This window comes from Gorilla gorilla, chromosome 1, assembly GCF_029281585.2.
Source record: "Gorilla gorilla gorilla isolate KB3781 chromosome 1, NHGRI_mGorGor1-v2.1_pri, whole genome shotgun sequence".
NCBI classification, from domain to species: domain Eukaryota; kingdom Metazoa; phylum Chordata; class Mammalia; order Primates; family Hominidae; genus Gorilla; species Gorilla gorilla.
In genome coordinates this window covers 201046428-201068657 of record NC_073224.2, presented here as the reverse complement: position 1 = coordinate 201068657, position 22230 = coordinate 201046428, and the positions used below count along the sequence as shown (strand labels likewise).

The following is a 22230-nucleotide window of genomic DNA, read 5'->3' as shown; positions in this document are numbered from 1 at the left end:
TACAGACTGGGTGAAAATATTTATAAACTACATATTCAGCTAAGGGCTAGCATCTAGAATATATAAAGAACCCTCAAAATTCAAGTTAAAAAAAGTTAGAAAATGGGCAAAAAACATAAAGAGACATTTCACTAAAGAAGATAGATGACAGATAAGCACATAAAAAGATATTCAACAATGCATCTCAAAATGTCCCTCCAAATTTGAAAAAAAAAAAAGATATTCAATATCATTAGCCATTAGGGAAATGCAAATTAAGAGCATGATCAGCTGGGTGCAGTGGCTCATGCCTGTAATCCCAGCACTTTGGGAGGCCGAGGCAGGTGGATCATCTGAGGTTAGGAGTTTGAGACCAGCCTGACCAACATGGAGAAACCCTGTCTCTACTAAAAATACAAAATTAGCCGGGTGTGGTGGTGCACACCTGTAATCCCAGCTACTCGGGAGGCTGAGGCAGGAGAATCACTTGAACCCAGGAGGTGGAGATTGCTGTGAGCTGAGACTGCACCACTGCACTCCAACCTGGGCAACAAGAGTGAAACTCCGTCTCCAAAAAAAAAAAACCATGATCATATATCACTACCCACTTAGGAGTGAAATGGGAAAAGTTCCTTTGTCCCCCTCACAGGGCGTGCGATGGGGATGTTGTTCGCTTCTTCAGTGCCCTGCTGCTCAAACCTCTGGGGGAGTATTCAGACGGGCAGGCTGTGGGGTTCTGACCCCACGGCAGTGATCTAGGGGTGAATTTACAGCTGAAGCCCCAGTGGGCATGTGTTACAGGGTACTCTTTTAGTTTAGTAGTCTGTAGGTGGCTTCTGTTAGTCAGCTCAATTATACTTGTGCCTTATCTCCAGGTCAGAGAGCTTTCTGTAATCCCAGGATTCTTGCCTGGTGTACAGGAAGAATTGGATGGATAACACGTGGGCTTGGAGAATGAGTGCAAGGTTTTATTGAGTGGAAGTAGCTCTCAGCAGATGGGGTAGCCAGAAGGCGGATGGTTTTCCCCTGGAGTCAGGCCACTCGGCAGCCCGGGATCTCCTCTGACTGCCCCAGCCAAACTCCGCGTCCTCCAGCTGGTCAGTGGCCTGCTGGCGTGCTGGCGTCTGTCCTGTCATCTTCTGTCGATGTGTTCCTCTCGACATCCAGCTGCTTGTGTGTCTGCAGGCTAGGGTCTCGGGGTTTTTATAGGCACAGGATGGGGGCGTGGCAAATCAGGGTGGTATTGGAAAATGCAACATTTGGGCAGGAAAACAAAAATGTCCGTCCTCACCTAGTTCCGTGGGCACAGGCCTGGGGGTGGAGCCCTAGCCAGGCACTATGCCCTCCTCTACCCAGCACTTCCCTTCCACCCTTCCATATCACGAGCACAGGTAAAATAAAAAATAATGACAACACCAAATGCTGAATCTGAATCATTTATGCATTGCTACGGTGAATGTAAAATGGGAGAGGCATTCTAGAAAACATTCTTTAAATGTTTAATATTTAAAGAATTTTCTTTAAAAATTCACCTGTAATCCCAGCATTTTGGGAGGCCAAGGTGGGTGGATCACAAGGTCAGGAGTTCGAGACCAGCCTGGCCAACATGGTGAAACCCCATCTCTACTAAAAATACAAAAATTAGCTGGGTGTGGTGGCAGACACCTGTAATCCCAGCTACTCAGGAGGCTGAGGCGGGAGAATCATTTGAACCTGGGAAACGGAGGTTGCAGTGAGCCAAGATCGCACCATTGCACTCCAGCCTGGACGACAGGGCAAGATTCCGTCTCAAAATAAATAAATTAATGAATTAAATTAAATTAAATTAAAAAATAAAATATGCCACTATCACATGTTCCAACAACTGTGCCTTTGGACATTTATCCTAGAAAACTGAAAACTCTGATCACAAAACCCCATACTTATGTTCATAAAAACATATACACAAGTGTTTGGAGTGGTGTTATTCCTAATAGCCAAAAACTGAAACAACTCAGATAACCTTCAATGAGTGAATGGTTAAACAACCAGTGCTATATCCATTTTATGGAATGAATACTGGGCAATAAAAAGGAATAAACTATTGACACATGCAACAACCTAGATGAATCCCCGGAGAATTATGCTGAGTGAAGAAAATCAATCCCACAAGGGTATTCACGGGATTATTCCATTTATATAATATTCTTCAAATGACAAAATTATAGAAATGGAGAACAGATTAGTGGTTGCCAGAGGTAAAGGAGGGTGGGACAGAAGATGGTATAGCTATAAAAAGGCATCATAAGGGATCCATATGGTTTGAAAATGTTTTGTACCCTGACTATATCAACGTGGATATCCTAGTTGTGATACAGTACTAATGTTTTGCAAGATGTCACCATTGGGGATCGCTGGTTTAAAGGGTACATAAGACCTCTAGGCATTATTTCTAACAACTGCATGTAAATCTACAATTATCACAAAATTAAAAGTTTAATTTTTAAAAAAAATGTTTCCAATAAATAAACAAATGGATGGATGGGACTTCTAATATTTTCTTCCCATGCCATAATGGATCATCTTAGGCACACCCAGATTTAGGGATCACTGACGTATGCTACTTTTACCTACCCAGTCTTAGAGCCCCTTTGGTTATTCTCTACATTCTCTTAAAGTTGTCTTTCTTAAATGCAAATCTGATCATGTTACTTCTCAAAATCATTAGTCTGAAATATAAGGGCCTCCATGATCTGGCTTTAGACCTTCACTCAAATACGTACCTGTACACCAAACTACTTGCAGTTTTCTTTATTCCTTTTCTTTTTTTTTTTTTTTTTTTTTTTGAGACAGAGTCTCACTCTGTTGCCCAGGCTGGAGTGTGGAGTGCAGTGGCACAATCTTGGCTCGCTGCAATCTCCGCCCCCTAGGTTCAAGTGATTCTGGTGCCTCAGCCCCCTGAGTAGCTGGGATTATAGGGGTGAGCCACCACCCCCAGCTAATTTTTGTATTTTTGGTAGAGACAGGGTTTCACCATATTGGCCAGGCTGGTCTCGAACTCCTGGCCTCGTGCGATCTACCCACATCAGCCTCCCAAAGTGCTGGGATTACAGGCAGGAGCGCCAGGCATACTTGCAATTTCAATTATGCAAAACCCTGTCTTGAGTGTGAGATACCTGAGGACAGGCACGATGACTTGTCTTTGCTTGCTGATAGTATCTCTAATTCAATGATCTCTAAGGCTTAGTGTGTTCCCGAGCGCATATTAGGAGTGCAGTAAACCTTGACTTAAAGAAGCCTACTATAAGTGTGTATTTCATTTGCTTTTAATCCTAAGAGCCCAGAGGTATTGATTCTGTGTTACCTCAGAACACTGACCTGCAATCACTCCTGCCAGGTACACCAGCCCCACACGGAGGCCTTTGTGGACCATTTCCAAGGGAATACCCAAAACAAGCTGCATACAAAGATTCCCCAAGATGTGCTGAACTCTGCAAAGACAAACAATAGTTGTCAAATATTATGACTAAACCAAGCAGTTATTTCCCTGGGAGATGAACAGACTTTCATGTGTTTTCTCTAGTTAAGGATTTGCTTAACTAGAATTCCATTTTCTAATTTTTCTTAGCAGACAACTCTTTTTTTCTTTTTCTTTTGTGTGTGTGTGTGTGTGTGTGTGTGTGTGTGTGTGTGTGTGTGTGCGTGTGTGACTTGCTGTGTCTCCCAGCCAGGAGTGCAGTGGTGCAATCTCTGCTCACCAGAACCTCTGCCTCAAGGGTTCAAGTAATTCTCATGCCTCAGCCTCCCAAGTAGCTGGGACTACAGGCATGTGCCACCACTCCTGGCTAATTTTTTTTTCTTTTTTTTTTTGGACGAAGTCTCCCTCTGTCGCCCAGGCTGGAGTGCAATGGCATGATCTTGGCTCACTGCAATCTCTGCCTCCTGGATTCAAGCAATTCTCCTGCTTCAGCCTCCCTAGTAGCTGAGATTACAGGTGCCTGCAACCACGCCCAGCTAATTTTTTTTTTTTTTTTTTTGTAGACGGAGTTTTGCTCTTGTTGCCCAGGCTGCAGTACAATGGCATGATCTCGGCTCACTGCTACCTCCACCTTCTGAGTTCAAGCGATTCTCCTGCCTCAGCCTGCTGAGTAGCTGTGATTACAAGCATGCGCCACCATGCCTGGCTAATTTTGTATTTTTAGTAGAGACAGGGTTTATCCATGTTGGTCAGGCTGGTCTCAAACTCCTGACCTCAGGTGATCTACCTGCCTCAGCCTCCCAAAGACTGGGATTACAGTAGTGAGCCACCATGCCCAGCCTAATTTTTGTATTTTTAGTAGAGATGGGGTTTCACCATGTTGGTCAGGCTGGTCTCGAACTCCTGACCTCATTGATCCACCCGCCTTGGCCTCCCAAAGTGCTGGGATTACACGCATGAGCCACCGCGCCTGGCCCTTTTTTTTTTTTTTTCTTGAGACAGGGTTTCACTCCCTTCACCCGAGGTAGAGTGCAGTGTCTCGATTTCGACTCACTACATTTCCATCTCCTGGGCCTGAGGATTCCTTAATCGTCCCACCTCAGCCTCCCCAGCAGCTGGGACTACAGGCACACACCCTGTGCAGATCTAATTTTTTATTTTATTTTATTTTTTTGTAGAGATGGGGTTTTCACCATGTCACCCAGGCTGGTCTCAAACTCCTGGGTTCAAGCAATCCATCCACCTCAGCCCCCCAAAGGGCTGGGATTACAGGTGTGAGCCACTGCTCCTGGCCACAGATTCTTTTTAAGTGCCTTACTATGTGTTAGGCACAGTGAAAATTATAGCCATTGTCTCATTTAATCACAACAACCTTATGAGGTAGGTACTATTCATATTACTCCATTTTACACCTGAGGAAACTGAAGGACAAGGAAGCTAAGTAACTACCATATACCGTATATATATACATGTGTGTGTGTGTATGTATTTACATATACACATATGTGTGTGTGTGTGTGTATTTTTTTTTTTTTTTTGAGACAGAGTCTCACTCTGTCACCCAGGCTGGAGTGCGGTGGCACAATCTCGGCTCACTGCAACCTCCGCCTCCTGGGTTCAAACGATTCTTCTGCCTCAGCTTCCCAAGTAGCTGCGATTACAGGCACCTGCCACCACGCCCAGCTAATTTTTGTATTTTTACTAGAGACGGGGTTTCACCATGTTGGCCAGGCTGGTCTCAAACTCCTGACCTCAGGTGATCCACCCACCTCAGCTTCCCAAACTGCTGGGATTACAGGCATGAGCCACTGCACCCAGCCTACTATATACTATAATACTGTACTGCCTTACATTGCTATTTAACTGACATGTTCCTTCTTATCATCTTAAAGTCCTTGTGTGCGGGAGCCATGTTTGCTCAGAACATACTTGTTAAATGGAAACTGAGCAGTTGGTGATTTTGCCCCTGATTTGTCAAGCCTCTGAGCCATGTGTCCTGATGCCTATTTAGCCACCAAACAAAAGTGTCATCCTTTCTATTTTATTTTTTATTTATTTTTAACTTTTTTTTTTGTAGAGACACTCTCTATGTTGCCCAGGCTGGTCTCAGACTCCTGGACTCAAAGCGATCCTCCTTCGTCAGCCTTCCAAGTAGCTGGGACTGCAGGCACACACCACCACACCCCAGCTACAAGTCGTTTTCAAGTCCAGAGTTGGGTAGACTGCACAGAAAAGGTTGGACCCACCTGAGACCACAAGAGTCCACTGGATAGGTGGGGCCAACAGGAAGCTGCTCGCTGTCTGCAGTGGGCATGGTGGATCATGGATGCTGAGTGAGTTCACGAAAGGCCATCGGCATTTAAGAAACTATAGGCGGCCGGGCACAGTGGCTCACGCCTGTAATCCCAGCACTTTGGGAGGCCAAGGCAGGCGGATCACAAGGTCAGGAGATTGAGACCATCCTGGCCAACATGGTGAAACCCCGTCTCTACTAAAAATACAAAAATTAGCTGGGCGTGGTGGCACGTGCCTGTAATCCCAGCTACTCGGGAAGCTGAGGCAGGAGAATGGCTTAAACCAGGGAGCCAGAGGTTGCAGTGAGCCGAGATCGCGCCACCGCACTCCAGCCTGGCGATAGAGCTAGACTCTATCTCAAAAAAAAAAAAAGAAAGAAAGAAACTACAGGCAAAACTAAATGGCGGGCACTGCATCTCCTATTACCAGTATTATTCCAGATGGATAACAGTATCACACACTCATCAATATGTTCATGAACTAAATTTATTTTATTTTATTCTTGAGACAGAGTCTCACTCTGTCACCTACTCTAGAATGCAGTGGCACGATCTCGGCACACTGCAACCTCCGCCTCCTGGGTTCATGCAATTTTATTGTCTCAGCCTCCTGAGTAGCTGAGATTGCAAGCGCACGCCACCACGCCCGGCTAGTTTTTGTATTTTTAGTAGAGACGGGGTTTTACCATATTGGTCAGGCTGGTCTTGAACTCCTGACCTCAGGTGATCTATCCACCTCAGCCTCCCAAAGTGCTGGGATTACAGGTGTGAGGCACTGTGCCCAGCCATGAACTAAATTTTGTTTGATGTATGGTGGTGGAGGAGGAGACTGGTGACTCAGCACCACCATTTTCATAGCCTAAAGAGTATATTTAACAACATTAGACAACTAGGGGAACGTGCTTTTGGTTTTGCAATGATTTGATCTCTTCTCATTAATATTCCTAAATAAATACTAATATCGGGCAGTTATAATGCAACATAAAGTATACTGGCCTTAAGGGCACAGTGGCTCACGCCTGTAATCCCAGCATTTTGGGAGGCCGAGGCGGATGGATCACCTGAGGTCAGAGTTCAAGACTAGCCCAGCCAACGTGGTGAAACCCCGTCTCTACTAAAAGTATAAAAATTAGCCCGGCCTGGTGGCGGGTGCCTGTAATCCCAGCTACTCAGGAGGCTGAGGCAGGAGAATCGCTCCAACCCGGGAGGCGGAGGTTGCAGTGAGTCGAGATCACACCACTGCACTCCAGCCTGGCGACAAGAGCAAGACTCCATCTCAAAAAAAAAAACAAAATGTAAGAAAGGATACTGGCCTTAGAGTTAGCACTAGTGGGCTGAGGTCCTAGCTCTGCACCTTAGCTGTGTGACTTGGAGCAAGTGACTACATCTTTTTTTTTTTGAGATGGAGTCTTGCTCTTGTCCCCCAGCCTGGAGTGCAGTGGCACGATCTCGGCTTACTGCAACCTCCGCCTCCCAGGTTCACGCAATTCTCCTGCCTCAGCCTCCTGGGACTACAGGTATGCACCACCATGCCTGTCTAATTTTTTTATTTTTAGTAGAGATGGGGTTTCACTGTATCAGCCAGGCTGGTCTCGAATTCCTGACCTCAAGTGATCTGCCCACCTTAGCCTCCATGACTACATCTCCTATGCCTCAGACATAAAACAGTGGGAGCAATACCTACCCCTTAGGGTTGCTGTGAAGATTATGGACATGAAAGTGCCTTATCAATAATAAAGCACTCAACAAATGTTAGAGGTTACAATGATATAATCACCTTTGATACCAGGGGCTTAACTATCATTGCTTACCCAGCATGTACCAGCATGTATGAGATAAACCTCCAGGCTTCCTCCCTCTTCTCAGGACTGTAGATAAAGGGACTTTCCAAGATGCCTGTGTCCAACGTGATCCACTGTTTCTGAGGCTTCCACACAGCATAGTAAATAAACACTGCCAGCTGATGGAGGGAGCAGACATGAGTATTAACCACACCTTCTCCAGAGAGGGGCCCCATCCAAGCCTGTGGGCAGTAACTGTTTCAGATGATTCAGCTCTCAAGTGGGCCACACCATAGTGCCAGAAGGTGACATGAAATACACTCCTTCACCATCCCCCATTGTGATGGTTTCCACCATTCCCCACTTCCTCTGATGGTTGGGAGCAGTGCTAGCTCACATTGTAAGGAAGACTTTCTGAACCCCTTTTGCCCTGCTCTTGGACACCCTGCTCTCTGGCACTACGTTCTCTACTACCCTCTCCCTCTTAAATACCCACTGCCCTCATCGTCGCACCAACTGATCTTTCATTTACAACTTGCTATGAAAGTAGGTCAATGCTGGCTTCCGAATAATAGAGCAGGGAAAGGGAAAAATAGTCACTTGCCAGGGGAGAGACCTGGCAAACCCTGCCTTAACCAAGGGATGGAGGTGAATGTCCCAGTGATGCCACATGATGTCCTCAACCTTCTGAGGTTATGTGATGGGAAGGGCCCTTCACCTCCATGGTATTCTTCTCCCAAACTCATAACTCCAGTTAAATCACAAGAAAAGCATCAGTCAAACCCCAGCTGGGGGACATTCTACAGGATCCCTAGCCAGTCCCCCTCGAGACTATCAGAGTCATGAAAAACAAAGACTGAGAAGCTGCCATAGATCAGAGGAGCCTGGGTAGACATGGCAGCTAAATGGAGTGGGTACCAGAGGAACAGAAAGAGGACATTAATGGAGAAACTGGTAAAAATCCAGGTAAATCTGGAGTTTAGTTAGGAATATGCCAATGTCAGTTTCTTAGTTTTGACAAATGTACTATGGGGCCAGACGCAGTGGCTCATGCCTATAGTCCCAGCCCTTTGGGGGGAGGCTGAGGCAGGTGGATCACCTGAGGTCAAGAGTTCAAGACCAGCCTGGCCAACATGGCAAAACCACATCTCTACTAAAAATACAAAAAAAAAAAAAAACTAGCCGGGCGTGGTGGTGCACACCTGTAATCCCAGCTACTTGGGAGGCTGAGTCAGGAGAATCACTTGACCCTGGACGGCGGATGTTGCAGTGAGCTGAGATCACACCACTGGCACTCCAGCCTGGACGACAGAGTGACTCCATCTCAAAAAAAAAAAAAAAACTATGGAAATGTAATGTACTATATACAGAGATTATCCTGGGTTTGAAAAAAAAGAAAAAAAATACAATGTACTATGGAAATGTAGGATATAAACAATGGGAGAAACTGGGTGAGAGGCATACAGGAACTTTCTTTTTTTTTTTTTTTTGAGATGGAGTCTTGCTCTGTAGCCCAGGCTGGAGTGCAGTGGCGTGATCTCGGCTCACTGCAAGCTCCGCCTCCTGGGTTCACGCTACTCTCCTGCCTCAGCCTCCCAAGTAGCTGGGACTACAGGTGCCCGCCACCACACCCGGCTAATTTTTTGTATTTTTAGTAGAGACAGGGTTTCACTGTGTTAGCCAGGATGGTCTCAATCTCCTGACCTTGTGATCCGCCCACCTCGGCCTCCCAAAGTGCTGGGATTACAGGCGTGCACCACTGTGCCCGGCCTATAAGAAATTTCTGTTCTATCTTTACAATATCTCTATAGAGGTAAAATTATTCCAAAATTAAAATTTTTAATTTAAAAATTGGTCTTTCTGTGAGAGGCAGGTATCTCAGCACCTGCTCCATGAGCCTCCTATGGCAAACTGCCCTCCTCCATAGCACTCATTGCCTAGGCAATTGTGGTTTGTACCACGATACTTTATCTCATTCTTCCCCATTCACCCGGACAAGACACACACACAGCTGATTGGAACACAAGACAACCCATAGGCCAGAAGGATAACAGGAAGGAGAAGCAGAAAAAACAGATACAGATGTCTCAGATCCGGACGACTTCCCAGGTGCAAGCAGTCTCACAATAAAATCCTGTGAAAAAAATTAGAACTGTGCCCCTTCAACCTAAACAGACTTGACCACAGCATCTCCTGGGATGCTTACACCTTAGCCTTACCTTTGTCTAAGCCATAAGAGGCTTGGTCCCTGCAACAGTTAATTTTATGTGTCAACTTAGCTAGGCTATGCTACCCAGACATTTCCTTAAACATTATCCTAGGTGTTTTTGTGAGGTTATGGTTTATACTAATATTTAAATCAGTAGTCTTTGAGTAAAGCCGATTTCCCACCATACTGTGGGTGAGCCTTGTCTAATCAGTTGAAGGCCTTGCTAGAGAAAAGATTGTCCTCTGTTAGGAAAAGGGAATTCTGCCAGCAGAACTCTACCTTTGGACTTGAATGGCAAGTCTTCCCTGGGCCTCCAGCCTGCCAGCCTTCCCTGAAGATTTTGGACTTGCCAAGTCTCCATAATCATTTGAGCTAATTCCTTAAAATAAATATTAATCTCTCTTCCCCCAGGAAACACACCTATTGATTCTGTTTTTCTGAAGAACTCTTGACTAATACAGTATGTGATAAGGAAGCTGAGGCATCAGTGCATCAGTGGGAACTAAAAGGGTTACATTAGGAACTTCCTAATGCCCCTGAAGTCACACTCCACAGGCAGCCATGGTTGGCCAGTTCCTTTATAGGACATCAAGTGTGGGGGAAAAAACTAGGTGCCACGAGGTACAGGGGAGCCTCATCCTGGCCCAGTGACTATGATGTGACCTTGGGATAGTCATCCCACCTCTCTGAGCCTTGCAGTCTTTTCTGGAAAACAAGAGGACTGACTAGATCAGAGCCTGAAAACACACCACGTGCTGCCTGAAGTAGACATTGTTAAAGGATCCCGTTTTTTTCCTACTGAAATTCAGAAGAATTCTATAACACTTCTAAACCTGGGGTCCCAGAAATGCCTTACCAACCAGCCTAAATCGGTTCATGAGAGAAAGCCCTTGTGCAACCCCAGAATGATTTGCTTCCTAAAGACCTCACAACTAAAATGAAAGGAAGCCACTGAAATTGCAGCCACAGCTGGGCAGATTTGTCTGACAAACGAAACTCCACCCTGGGTTGGCAGTGACCGTGAGTATAGGGAAAGCCTCAAAGGCAGCTGTGGGGAGAGCAGAGGCAGAGGTGAGGTGTGTGCTGTCCCCATCCCCGCGAAGCTCTCTCCCATGTTCCCAGTCTCTTCTCTAGATCTAGATCTGACCCCTAGTTTGTTCGCAACTTCCCCATGCCACTTACCCCGGTGCCCACCCCGCTCCCCATTCACCTCGGCCAGGCTGATGGAGATGATGAACACCGGGGGCGGGAAGCAGTTAGCTCTCTCCAAGTATGTTCCTCGGGACTTTTCGGGCAGCATCCATTTTGAGACAATCCTGTGGACCTTTTTACTCTTGGCCCGATCTTTACCTCCCCCATCCTCTCTCATTTTCTCCTCTTCCTCCAGCTCTTCTTTCATCTCTCTCCCCATATTCAGATTCATGCTCTCCATCTCCAGATCATGAACAGCAGCCATTGTCCTGGGTCCTCCCTTCTCCCCAGAAGGACATGAATCCCAGGGAACAGCAGGTGGCCCTAGGTCCTCAGGCTGCGGCTCTTCCCTGGGCTGTCTGGCGCAACGACTGCTTTCCAAGGCCTTTCCTGTATTTGAAGAGAAGACAGCTGAAGATGATCAAAATGATCTAAACCTCCTAAATGGCCCAAAATAAAGTTTTCTCTGTAATTGTTTTAAAAAGAGCCAGATGACTGAGATTAAAACGCAGCTCTACCACGTATCAGCTGTAAGTTAACATCAGATAAATCACTTAATTAAATTCTCCAAGCCTCAAATTACATATTTCTTAAATTGTGGTGAAATACACATAACATAAAATTTACCATTTTCGCCATTTAATATATAATATATATTTTTTCTTTTTTTTTTTTTTATGAGGTGGAGTCATCTTGCTCTTCTGCCCAGGCTGGAGTGCAATGGCGAGATCTCAGCTCACTGCAACCTCTGCCTCCTGGGTTCAAGCAATTCTTCTGCTTCACCCTCCCTGGCTAATTTTTGTATTTTTAGTAGAGACAGGGTTTCACCATGTTGGCCAGGCTGGTCTCGAACTCCTGACCTCAAGTGATTCACCCGCCTAGACCTCCCAAAGTGCTGGGATTACAGGCGTGAGCCACCGAAGCCGGCCCTGTTTTTAACCATTTAGAGTGTACAATTCAGTGACATTGAGTACATTTGCAATGTTGTGCAGCCATCACCACTAGTTCCAAAACTTTTTCATCACAAACAAAAACCCCATACCCATACCCGTTAAGCAGTTAATTCCTATTCTCCTCTTACCATAGTCCCTGGCAACGACTAACCTGCTTTCTGTGTCTATAGATTGACCTATTCTGGATATTTCACATAAATGAAATCATACAATACATATGTACCATCCAGTAGGTGGCCTTTTGTGGTTGGCTTCCTTCACATGTTTTCTTTTCTTTTCTTTTTTTTTTTTTTTTTTGAGATGTAGTCTCGCTCTGTCGCCCAGGCTGGAGTCCAGTAGTGCGATCTCGGCTCACTGGAACCTCTGCCTCCCAGGTTCAAGCGATTCTCCTGCCTCAGCCTCCCAAGTAGCTGGGATTATGGGCACCCGGCACCACGCCCAGAAAATTTTTGTATTTTTAGTAGAGACAGGGTTTCACCATGTTGGCCAGGCTAGTCTCGAACTCCCAACCTCAAGTGATGCACCCGCCTCGGCCTCCCAAAGTGTTGGGATTACAGGCATGAGCCATTACCCCTGGCCTAGAATTTCCTTTTTTTAATGGCTGAATGCTATTGCATTGTATAGACATGCCACATTTTGTTTATCCACTCCTCTGTTTATGGACATTTGGGTTGTTTCCACCTTTTCGCTATTGTGAATGAACATCCCTGTACAAGTTTTCTCTTTTTTTCTTTTTTTTTTTGAGACAGAGTCTCGCTCTGTCACCCAGGCTGGAGTGCAGTGGTGCGATCTTGGCTCACTGCAACCTCCGCCTCCCGGGTTCACACCATTTTCCTGCCTCAACCTCCTGAGTAGCTGGGACTACAGGTGCCCACCACCACACCTGGCTAATTTTTTTTTTTTTTTTTTTTTTTTGTATTTTTAGTAGAGACGGGGTTTCACCATGTTAGCCAGGATGGTCTCGATCTCCTGACCTCGTGATCCGCCCGCCTCGGCCTCCCAAAGTGCTGGGATTACAGGCATGAGCCACCGCACCTGGCACAAGTTTTCTTTAAACATCTGTTTCCAGTTTGAGGGGAGCATATACCTATGAGTGGAATTGCTGGGTCATATGGTAATTAATTCTATGTTTAACTTATTGGGAAACCCTCACATTCCATTTTAAACTGAGGATAATGATAGCACTTACTTCATAACATTGCTGGGAAGCTTACTTGAGATAATGCATGTAAAGCACTTAAAACAGTATCTGGGCCGGGCGTGGTGGCTCACGCCTGTAATCCCGTCACTTGAGGTCGGGAGTTTCAGACCAGACTGGCCAACCTGGTGAAACGCCATCTCTACTAAAAATACAAAAATTAGCTGGGTATAGTGGCACGTGCCTGTACTTCCAGCTGAAGGAAGGCTGAAGCAGGAGAATCGCTTGAACCTGGGAGGCAGAGGTTACAGTGAGCCAAATTCAGGCCACTGCACTCCAGACTGGGTGACGGAGCAAGACTCTGTCTCGAAGAAAAAAAAAAAGAACTGTATCTGGCACGTAGTAAACACCCTATAATTATTAGTTGTTATTGGCTATGGATGGATGAATGAGTTTTAGATGGATGGATGGATAGATGGAAGGGATGGAGCTGAGCCTGGGGCCTGTTTTCACACTGCATGTTACTGGGAATCAGATCAAATTCAATTGATTTTCAAATGAAACTCATTAGGCAAGTTTTCACATTAGAATAGGTTATATTCAATAAATTGAGGAAGAGACATCTTATTTTTCTTTTCCCCAGCAAATTTTCTGAAAATAAAGGCTTTTTCTCTCCCCTGCATTTTTCACCCACCCACTCACCCGCCTCCCAGAGTCAGACAGTCAGACATTCAGTCCATAGATATCACTCTTTTATTAATTTCCCTTGAAGACTGATGATTTTTTTCTACTTTTTGCCACGTCTCATAATTGACAAAACTACAATGTGGATTTAAGATCAGCAGCTTTTAACCACAAATATTAAAGCATTTTAAAAATAAGTTCAATTAGGGACAGTTCACATTGTATAAATCAGCCTTTTTGTATCTAAATATCATACATAATCATTTTATGAGGAAATAAAATGTCACATTGTTAACAATACAACTGTATAAAAGGAGCTACAAAAATAAGGATTACATTTGCCCTTATCTTGGGATTTCAACAGTTCCAGAAATTTTACAACTTCAAGGCCACCATTTTAAATATGTTAGTGCTTAAATATATTTCCTGTGCTGCAAAGATAGTTGACCCAACTGGTTTAGTCAAAACTCATTGCATGTCTGCTTTCTGCCTTGCCTTGTAAAGTAGACATGTAGTTCTAGCTACTTCAGGCTCTAGCACCAAATAAGCACATTGCTAGCAATTAGAAACATTTGGGGTTTTTTTATTTAATTTTTTTGAGACAAGATCTCTCCCTGTCACCCAGGCTGGAATGCAGTGGCAGGATCACGGCTCATTGCAGCCTCTACCTCCCAGGCTCAAGTGAGCCTCCCACCTCAGCCTCCCAAGTAGCTGGGACTGCAAGCACACACGACACCACACCCAGCTATTTTTTTTTTCTTTGTTGAGATGGGGTCTTCTTGTGTTACCCAGGCTGGTCTCAAACTCCTGGGCTCAAGCGATCCTCCCGCCTCAGCCTCCCAAAGTGCTGGGATTACAAGTATGAGCCACTGCATTTTGGTTTTACCTCTCTTCTCAGTCAATTACTATCATCCTCCAACTTCCATACCTCTCCACCCTGTTTCCTGAGAACAGGGGCCTCTCTCTGATTTATCTTATCTCCAATACCTGGTACTATAATGCTCACAGGTGCTCCTTCCAGTCTCTAACATTTCCTCATCTCTCCTGCTCACGTTTATCTTCTGCCCCACTCCTGAATTTCTGAGGAAATATTACCTATTAGATTGGTAACAACGAAAAAGACTTAGGCCGGGCACAGTGGCTCATGCCTGTAATACCAGCACTTTGGGAGGCCGAGGTCAGTGGATCACCTGAGGTCAGGAGCTCAAGACCAGCCTGGCCAATATGGTGAAACCCGTCTCCATTAAAAATACAAAAATTAGCTGGGCATGGTAGCAAGACCTGTAATCCCAGCTACTCATGAGGCTGAGGCAGGAGAATCACTTGAAACCAGGAGGTGGAGGTTTCAGTGAGCTGATATCGTGTCATTGCACTCAACCCTGGGCGACAAGAGTGAAACTCCATCTCAAAAAGAAGAAAAAAAAAGACTACTAATCTCCCATATTTATGAGGTGTGTGGCAATGGGTGCAATGTATGAGGTGTAAATTAATGCAGCCTTTTGGAAAGCAATTGGCCAATGTGTATAAACTATTAAAAGCATATACCTTTCAACAGAACCATCCAACTTCTAGAAATCCACCCTTCAAAGGTATTTGAGCACATACACAATGGTATATTACAAGGATATTCATGCAGAACTATTCATAGCCGTGAAGAATTATAAACAACCTAGATGGACTTCAGCGGGGTTGCTATATTTTCTAACAGTTCTAATTCATGGGTAGTTCTTCCTTACACTGCTGGAATCTATTCACCAGCTCCTGGGTCCAAGGTTTCCCTCCCTGGAGCCTCACAAAGCAAATCTAATCGAAGGTCATGTTGTCATTAATTTTGTCCTTCCTTGGGCATGGCCTGTATATAAACTCCGTGGGCTCTATAGGTCAAACTTGGGATACAGCGTTCAGAAACACACGTCAGATTACCAGAATTTTTGGAAGCCCAATTGAATGGAGCAGGAGTCTCAAAACAAAATAATGATTACAACACATTCTAGTCTCAAAGAAATATACAAGCATCAACAGCTGTCCATTCATTTACTTGGCACTCGAGCACTCACTTATTGGGTGTCATTCACTGGGTGGAGATTTACTGCACTGATTCTGCTTTCTTACTCACTAAGCAAACCTCCTACCTCTTATCTGCAGGAAGTTGCTGCCCACTCTTTTTTGAAAGGCCTCGCATACACAGATCAAAACTGGGTGGCACTGCTGTGAGAAGTTCTCATCCTACAGGTAGGGAACAACTGAGTAGATTGTTAGAATGTCTCTAGCCTTCTGGTTAAAAATGGAAATGTTCCTTATGCACACCAAAAACCAAAACCCTTTCATGGGTTCTAAGGATTGGGGAGGGAGAGAAAAGAACCAAAACCCTTTCCTTCATGGTTGGCAGGTATTCTTTTTTTCAAAAAAAAAAAAAGTTTTTAAACTTTATTATTATTATTATTTTGAAATGGTGGCCTCCCCATGTTGTCCAGGCTAGTCTCAAACCCTTGAATTCAAGGGATCCTCCCTGCTTGACCTCTCAAAGCATTGAGATTACAGGTGTGAGAGAGCCTGTAATCCACAAGTATTCTCAAGAGGAAACATAGAAAGATCCCACCTGGCCACAAGTACTCTTAAAAGGAAACACAGGGCTGGGCACAGTGGCTCACGCCTGTAATCCCAACATTTTGGGAGGCGGAGGCAGGCGGATCACAAGGTCAGGAGATCGAGATCATCCTGGCTAACACAGTGAAACCCCATCTCTACTAAAAATACAAAAAATTAGCTGGGCATGGTGGCAGGCACCTGTAGTCCCAGCTACTCGGGAGGCTGAAGCAGGGGAATAGCATGAACCCGGGAGGCGGAGGTTGCAGTGAGCCGAGATTGCGCCACTGCACTCCAGCCTAGGCAACAGAGCAAGACTCCGTCTCAAAAAAAAAAACAAGGAAACACGGAAGGAACTTTCCTACTTCCTGACTTTGCCTGGAATAAGCATTACTTGTTAACAATCACAGAGCCAGTGTATTGGCCAAAGACTTGAAAGGGCAGGACTGCGCTCATTTACTCAGGACAGTTGACTACCTTAAAAAAAAAATCTGTTGAAAAGAGATTTTTTTCTTTTTCTTTTTTTTTTTTTTTGAGATAGAGTTTTGCTCTTGTTGCCAGGCTGGAGTGCAATGGTGCGATCTCGGCTCACCACAACCTCTACCTCCCAGGTTCAAGCAATTCTCCTGCCTCAAACTCCCAAGTAGCTGAAGTTACAGGCATGCACCACCATACCCAGCTAATTTTGTATTTTTAGTAGAGACAGGGTTTCACCATGTTGGTCAGGCTGGTCTCAAACTCCTGACCTCAAGTGATCCATCCACCTAGGCCTCATAAAGTGCTGGGATTATAGGCGTAAACCACTGTGCCCAGCCAAAAAGAGATTTCTATAAAGAGATTTACATAGGAGACTCCTGACATTTGCAAGAGATTTTTCCAGACCTTTCAGATGCCCTAATGCACTACATACCACATAGTGTCTCCCAAAGTTACATTGTAAAGTATAGCCAGGCCAGGCATGGTAGCTCACACCTGTAATCCCAGCACTTTGAGAGGCCGAGGCAGGCAGATCACTTGAGGTCAGGCGTTCGAGACCAGCCTGACCAACATGGTGAAACCCTGTCTCTAGTAAAAACACAAAAATTAGCCAGCAGTGGTGGCATGTGCCTGTAATCCCAGCTACTCAGGAGGCTGAGACAGGAGAATCTCTTGAACCCAGGAGGTGGAGGTTGCAGTGGGAGGCGGAGGTTGCAGTGAGCTGAGATTTTGCCACTGCATTCCAGCCTGGGCGACAGAGTGAGATTCTGTCTCAAAAAAAAAAAACGGTTAATCTCTCTCTTGATGAGCAGCCTGGCTGATGCACTCACTAAACAACTTTTCCTTGTATCTCAGTGACACACATGGTGGATCTAATGATATCAGGGATCTTAGACACCACTGAACTTGACACAGCATGCCAATTTATCCAAAACTTCTATTTGTAGCCAAAAAACAAAGTTACTGTCTTATACCTCCTCACTTTCTCTTTGTTTATATCACTGGCACTATTGGATTATTTATTTTATGAATCTTTTCTACTCTGCAAACAAGAAACAAATATTTTAATCACTGCATGCAAACTACATAAAGGATAACAGTCATGTGAGATGTCCAGGCAGAGCAGTAGGCCTGGCTCACTAACAGGCAAAGCCAATCATTCAACTCATATTCATTTATAATGGGCCTTTGGGAGTAACTAATAAATTACCGAAATTGCAAGTGTTGAATCTGCAAATGTCAAGGACTACCAGTGGATTCTTTGACAACATGTACGTAGTCGCCATTTGTCAGTTTTCTTGGGGAATTTATCTTCTCCTGGTGGGCAGCAGGAAACGGATCCCACTACAGACATTAACCATGCCCAATATTCACTTTTGCATGTCCCTAGGCAGCTAGGGCAGCTTGACCAATCAGCTGCATTTGCTTAGGATTTCTGAGGCTGGAGGTGGGGATGGAAAAAATTCTTTACAGTGGTTGCAGCAGTGGCAGCAGTATCCAGTGTCCAGACAGCTTTGCCACTGGGGTCAGCATGGCATCCAGCATCCAACGCCAGCTGTGGCTGTGACGAAGGCGGCAGCACTGGGCGTTCAGCAGCAGCAGCACTGAGGCTGTCCTCACCTATCTGGCTCTGTGATGGGATTTGGTGTAATTTAGGTACCTGGTCTCTGTTTCTGCTTTTTTCCCAAGCCTTGTTTCTACAGCCTTCAAGTGATTCTGTAACTTACTCAATGTGCTTTCAATAAAATTCATTTCCTGATTTAATTAGCCAGAATCAGTTCCCATCTTTTGCAATCAAAAAACCTGACTCGGGCCGGGCGCGGTGGCTCACGCCTATAATCCCAGCACTTTGGGAGGCCGAGGCGGGCGGATCACCTGAGGTCGGGCATTTGAGACCAGCCTGACCAACATGGTAAAACCCCATCTCTACGAAAAGTACCCAAAAAATTAGCCAGGTGAGGTGGCAGATGCCTTTAATCCCAGCTACTGGGGATGCTGAGGCAGGAGAATCGCTTGAACCCGGGAGGTGGAGGTTGCAGTGAGCCAAGATCGTGGCACTACACTCCATCCTGAGTGATAAAGCGAGACCCTATCTCAACCAATCAATCAATAAAAGAATGCTTGTGGTGCTTGCTTCAGCAGCACATATACTAAAAACCAGACCAATACAGAGAAGATTAACATGGTCTCTGCACAAAGATGACACGCAAATTCGTGAAGCATTCCATACAAAACATCAGAGTTATTTTTTTAAAAAATGTTTTTTAAAAGGAATGCTTCTGGAAGAAAGGGAGGGAAAGAGACAGGGAGAGAAAGAGAGGAGGGAAAAGGGGGAAGGAGGAATTCCATCCACACATTGACTAAGTCTTTGTGTGACTTTATGTTGAAAAGAGCCTTCTACCGGGCCGGGCACGGTGGCTCACGCCTGTAATCCCAGCACTTTGGAAGGCCAAGGCGGGTGGATCACAAGGTCAGGAGATCGAGACCATCCTGGCTAACATGGTGAAACCCCGTCTCTACTAAAAATACAAAAAATTAGCCGGGCGTGGTGGCGGGCGCCTGTAGTCCCAGCTACTCGGGAGGCTGAGGCAGGAGAACGGCGTGAACCTGGGAGGCGGAGGTTGCGGTGAGCCGAGATCGCGCCACTGCACTCCAGCCTGGGCGACAGAGCCAGACTCTGTCTCAAAAAAAAAGAAAAGAAAAGAGCCTCCTACCAACCTTTTCCTTTGCAAGGCCGCACCACTTCCATTATCATTCTACCATCACTGGGCACCATCACTGTGAAGCTGCCATGTCATAGTGGCTACCAAAAAAAGGGCTTGCCATCTGCCTTTGAAGAATAGCCTGCCTTGTGTTTGACACTGTAAAGACCTGAATTCTACTCCCAGCATCCACATTTAGTTTTCCACTGGGCCTCAGTTTCCTCAGCTGTAAAACAGAGCTCACCTCTGCCCTGAGTATCTTACAGAATTGTGGTAAGAACCAAATAAAATAATAAAGAGCTACTAGAATAATAAACACTTACTGTGTGCCAGCTTCCAGGCTAAACACTTTATGAGCATTCTCTTCATTAATTTTTACCACTTTGTAAGGCAGGGTAATAATATTCCCATTTTAAGGATAAAGAAACCCAGGCTCCCAAAGTAACTTACTCAAGGTCTCACAGCTAATAAGGGGAGGGCTGGGAGAAGAGTCTTGGGCGCCGGACTCCAAAGCCCCCACATGTTCCACAGCCCGTGTGATTTCTACGCACCAAGAGTTATAGAAAGGTACTCCTTCATCTGTCATGGGATTAGAGTTAAAAATGAAAATTTACTCCAGCCTTGGCAACAGAGCAAGACCCTGTCTCTAAAATAAATAAATAAATTTAAGATTTTAAAATGTAAATTTTTTTCTTTCTTTTTTTTTTTTTTGAGACGGAGTCTCGCTCTGTCACCCAGGCTGGAGTGCAGTGGTGCGATCTCGGCTCACTGCAACCTCCGCCTCCCGGGTTCAAGCGATTCTCCTGCCTCAGTCTCTCAAGTAGCTGGGATTACAGGTGCCTGCCACCACGCCCAGCTAATTTTTTTGTATTTTTAGTAGGAACGGGGTTTCACCGTATTAGCCAGGATGGTCTCAATCTCCTGACCTCTTGATCCGCCCGCCTCGGCCTCCCAAACTGCTGGGATTACAGGGGTGAGCCACAGCGCCCGGCCTTGTTTTGTTTTGTTTTGTTTTGAGACAGAGTTTTGCTCTTGTTGCCCAGACTGGAGTGCAATGGCAGGATCTTGGCTCACCACAACCTCCACCTCCTAGGTTCAAGAGAGTCTCCTGCCTCACCCTCCTGAGTAGCTGGGATTACAGGCATGCGCCACCACGCCTGGCTAATTTTGTATTTTTAGTAGAGATGGGGTTTCTCCATGTTGGTCAGGCTGATCTCGAACTCCCTACCTCAGGTGATCCACCCGCCTCGGCCTCCCAACGTGCTGGGATTACAGGCATGAACCACTGTGCCTGGCCATGTAAAAAAAAAAAAAAAATTAAATAAAAAATAATGGGCCAGGCACGGTGGCTCATGCCTGTAATCCTAGCACTTTGAGAGACCGAGGCAGGAGGATTGCTTGAGGCCAGGAGTTTGAAACCAGCCTGGGCAACACAGCGAAAGCCTTTCTCTACAAAAAAAAAAATTAAAAATTAAAGTTTGCCAGGTGCAGTGGTGTGCACACCTGCACTTCCAGGTACTCGGGAGGCTGAGGCAGGAGGATCGCTTGAAACGGGGAGTTCAAGATTGCAGTGAGCTACAATGGTGCCACTTGCACTCCAGCCTGGGTGACAGAGCGAAACCCTGTCTCCAAAACCTAAATAAATAAAAATAAAAATAAAAATTTAAACAAAAGAAGTGTGAATCTTCTTTTTGGTTATTTTCATCCCATCCTTTCCTGTACTCTTAGCTCCCTCTTTTTCCTCCAGCTGCCTAGACAGTCCCAGACTAGACCCTGGGAATTCCTAAACGGAAGCTGTAGAGGAAGTGGCAGGTCATGACCCCTGGGAGAAGATGGGGCTGGGAATTCCCACCATCCCCACTGCTACGACGAGGACTCTAGGTGGACACAAGCGTCCAGGATGGGAAAAGGATTTGCCTCTTTGAGAAGCCAGAGGACTAAATCAGGCTCACCTTCCCTTCTTCGCCTCACCCAGGAGGGCCCTGGCAAGGCCAACACGCTTATGACAACTCCTTTTCCATGGCAGACACTTTTAGTTGTGAGCTTGTGCCGCTTGCCTAGCTGCATTCAAACAGGAGGTTTTAAATATCTGAATTGTTTTTTCTAAACAGCTGGCCCCACCCATTCGTTGGTACCAGGCGGGCCCCTGCCGGGGCTGAGACCCGCCTTGATGTGGCTGGGGAGCTCAGGACGCTGGGCAGCGGGCAGTGGTGGGTGTAGCCAATTGCTGCCCAGCTGGGGCTGCTGGGGAGACTTTTGGTGGTGTTGCTAGGCGCCTGGGTAATTGGAGAGGCCAGGATTGGACTTCTGGGCCACAGAGCTTAGCAGCCTCCTTCATCACACTGCAAACCATCATTATGCCAGAGGCCTGCAGCAATCTCTCTGTGGTTACATCCTGAAAGGATGCTTTTTTAGCTACAGAAATTAAGAACTGGCTTTTCAATATTACAGGTTTGTGGTTGTGGTTGTTTTCTTTTGGCTACATTTCTGAGGATACACTTGGAATAAATAGGCAAAAGATTTGAAAACAAAAAAATGCCTTCACAAACCCCCGTTTCCAAAAGCTTTGCTTTTTGCTGAAGCAAAGCACACTTGACCTCAGCAGTAAGGGCAGCTAAGGTAGAGAACTCTGCTTTCTGAGCTCTCTCCATGGTCCACTCAGCGTCAAAAGCTTCTTCCTTGAAACTTCACAGGTGGGCTATGGTTCAGGGTAGGGGGACCAGAGCCCCAGTCACATGCAGGGCCTCTCAGCGGAATAATGTCTTCAAGTCCCTCCCAT

General features: G+C 45.7%; 1 protein-coding gene, 1 long non-coding RNA gene and 1 other non-coding gene across 4 annotated transcripts in view; 2 read left to right on the top strand and 1 right to left on the bottom strand.

Annotated features, from left to right (window-relative positions):
- Positions 1–22230, top strand: part of LOC134757507 (uncharacterized) — a 79527-nt gene that overhangs the window by 45043 nt on the left and 12254 nt on the right. The window contains exon 2 of the long non-coding RNA XR_010131560.1: positions 15832–15918. This is a non-coding gene — a long non-coding RNA (uncharacterized lncRNA). The remainder of the gene's footprint in view (positions 1–15831; positions 15919–22230) is intronic.
- The window catches only part of RHBDL2 (rhomboid like 2), a 53558-nt gene that overhangs the window by 19436 nt on the left and 11892 nt on the right, over positions 1–22230 (bottom strand). The window contains exons 1-4 of one of the 2 annotated variants that reach the window (XM_004025499.5): positions 21404–21551; positions 10931–11301; positions 7542–7690; positions 3337–3449 (exon numbers count right to left, since the gene is read on the bottom strand). In XM_004025499.5, the coding sequence (XP_004025548.1) occupies positions 3337–3449; positions 7542–7690; positions 10931–11301; positions 21404–21518 (748 nt within the window). In that variant the 5' untranslated portion in view covers positions 21519–21551. Of the gene's footprint in view, positions 1–3336; positions 3450–7541; positions 7691–10930; positions 11302–21403; positions 21552–22230 lie in introns of those variants that run through there. The other variant, XM_019015782.4, reaches the window with a different exon arrangement.
- Positions 18876–18983, top strand: LOC115932227 (U6 spliceosomal RNA). Its single transcript, XR_004068543.1, has one exon. It is a non-coding gene; the product is annotated as a U6 spliceosomal RNA (small nuclear RNA).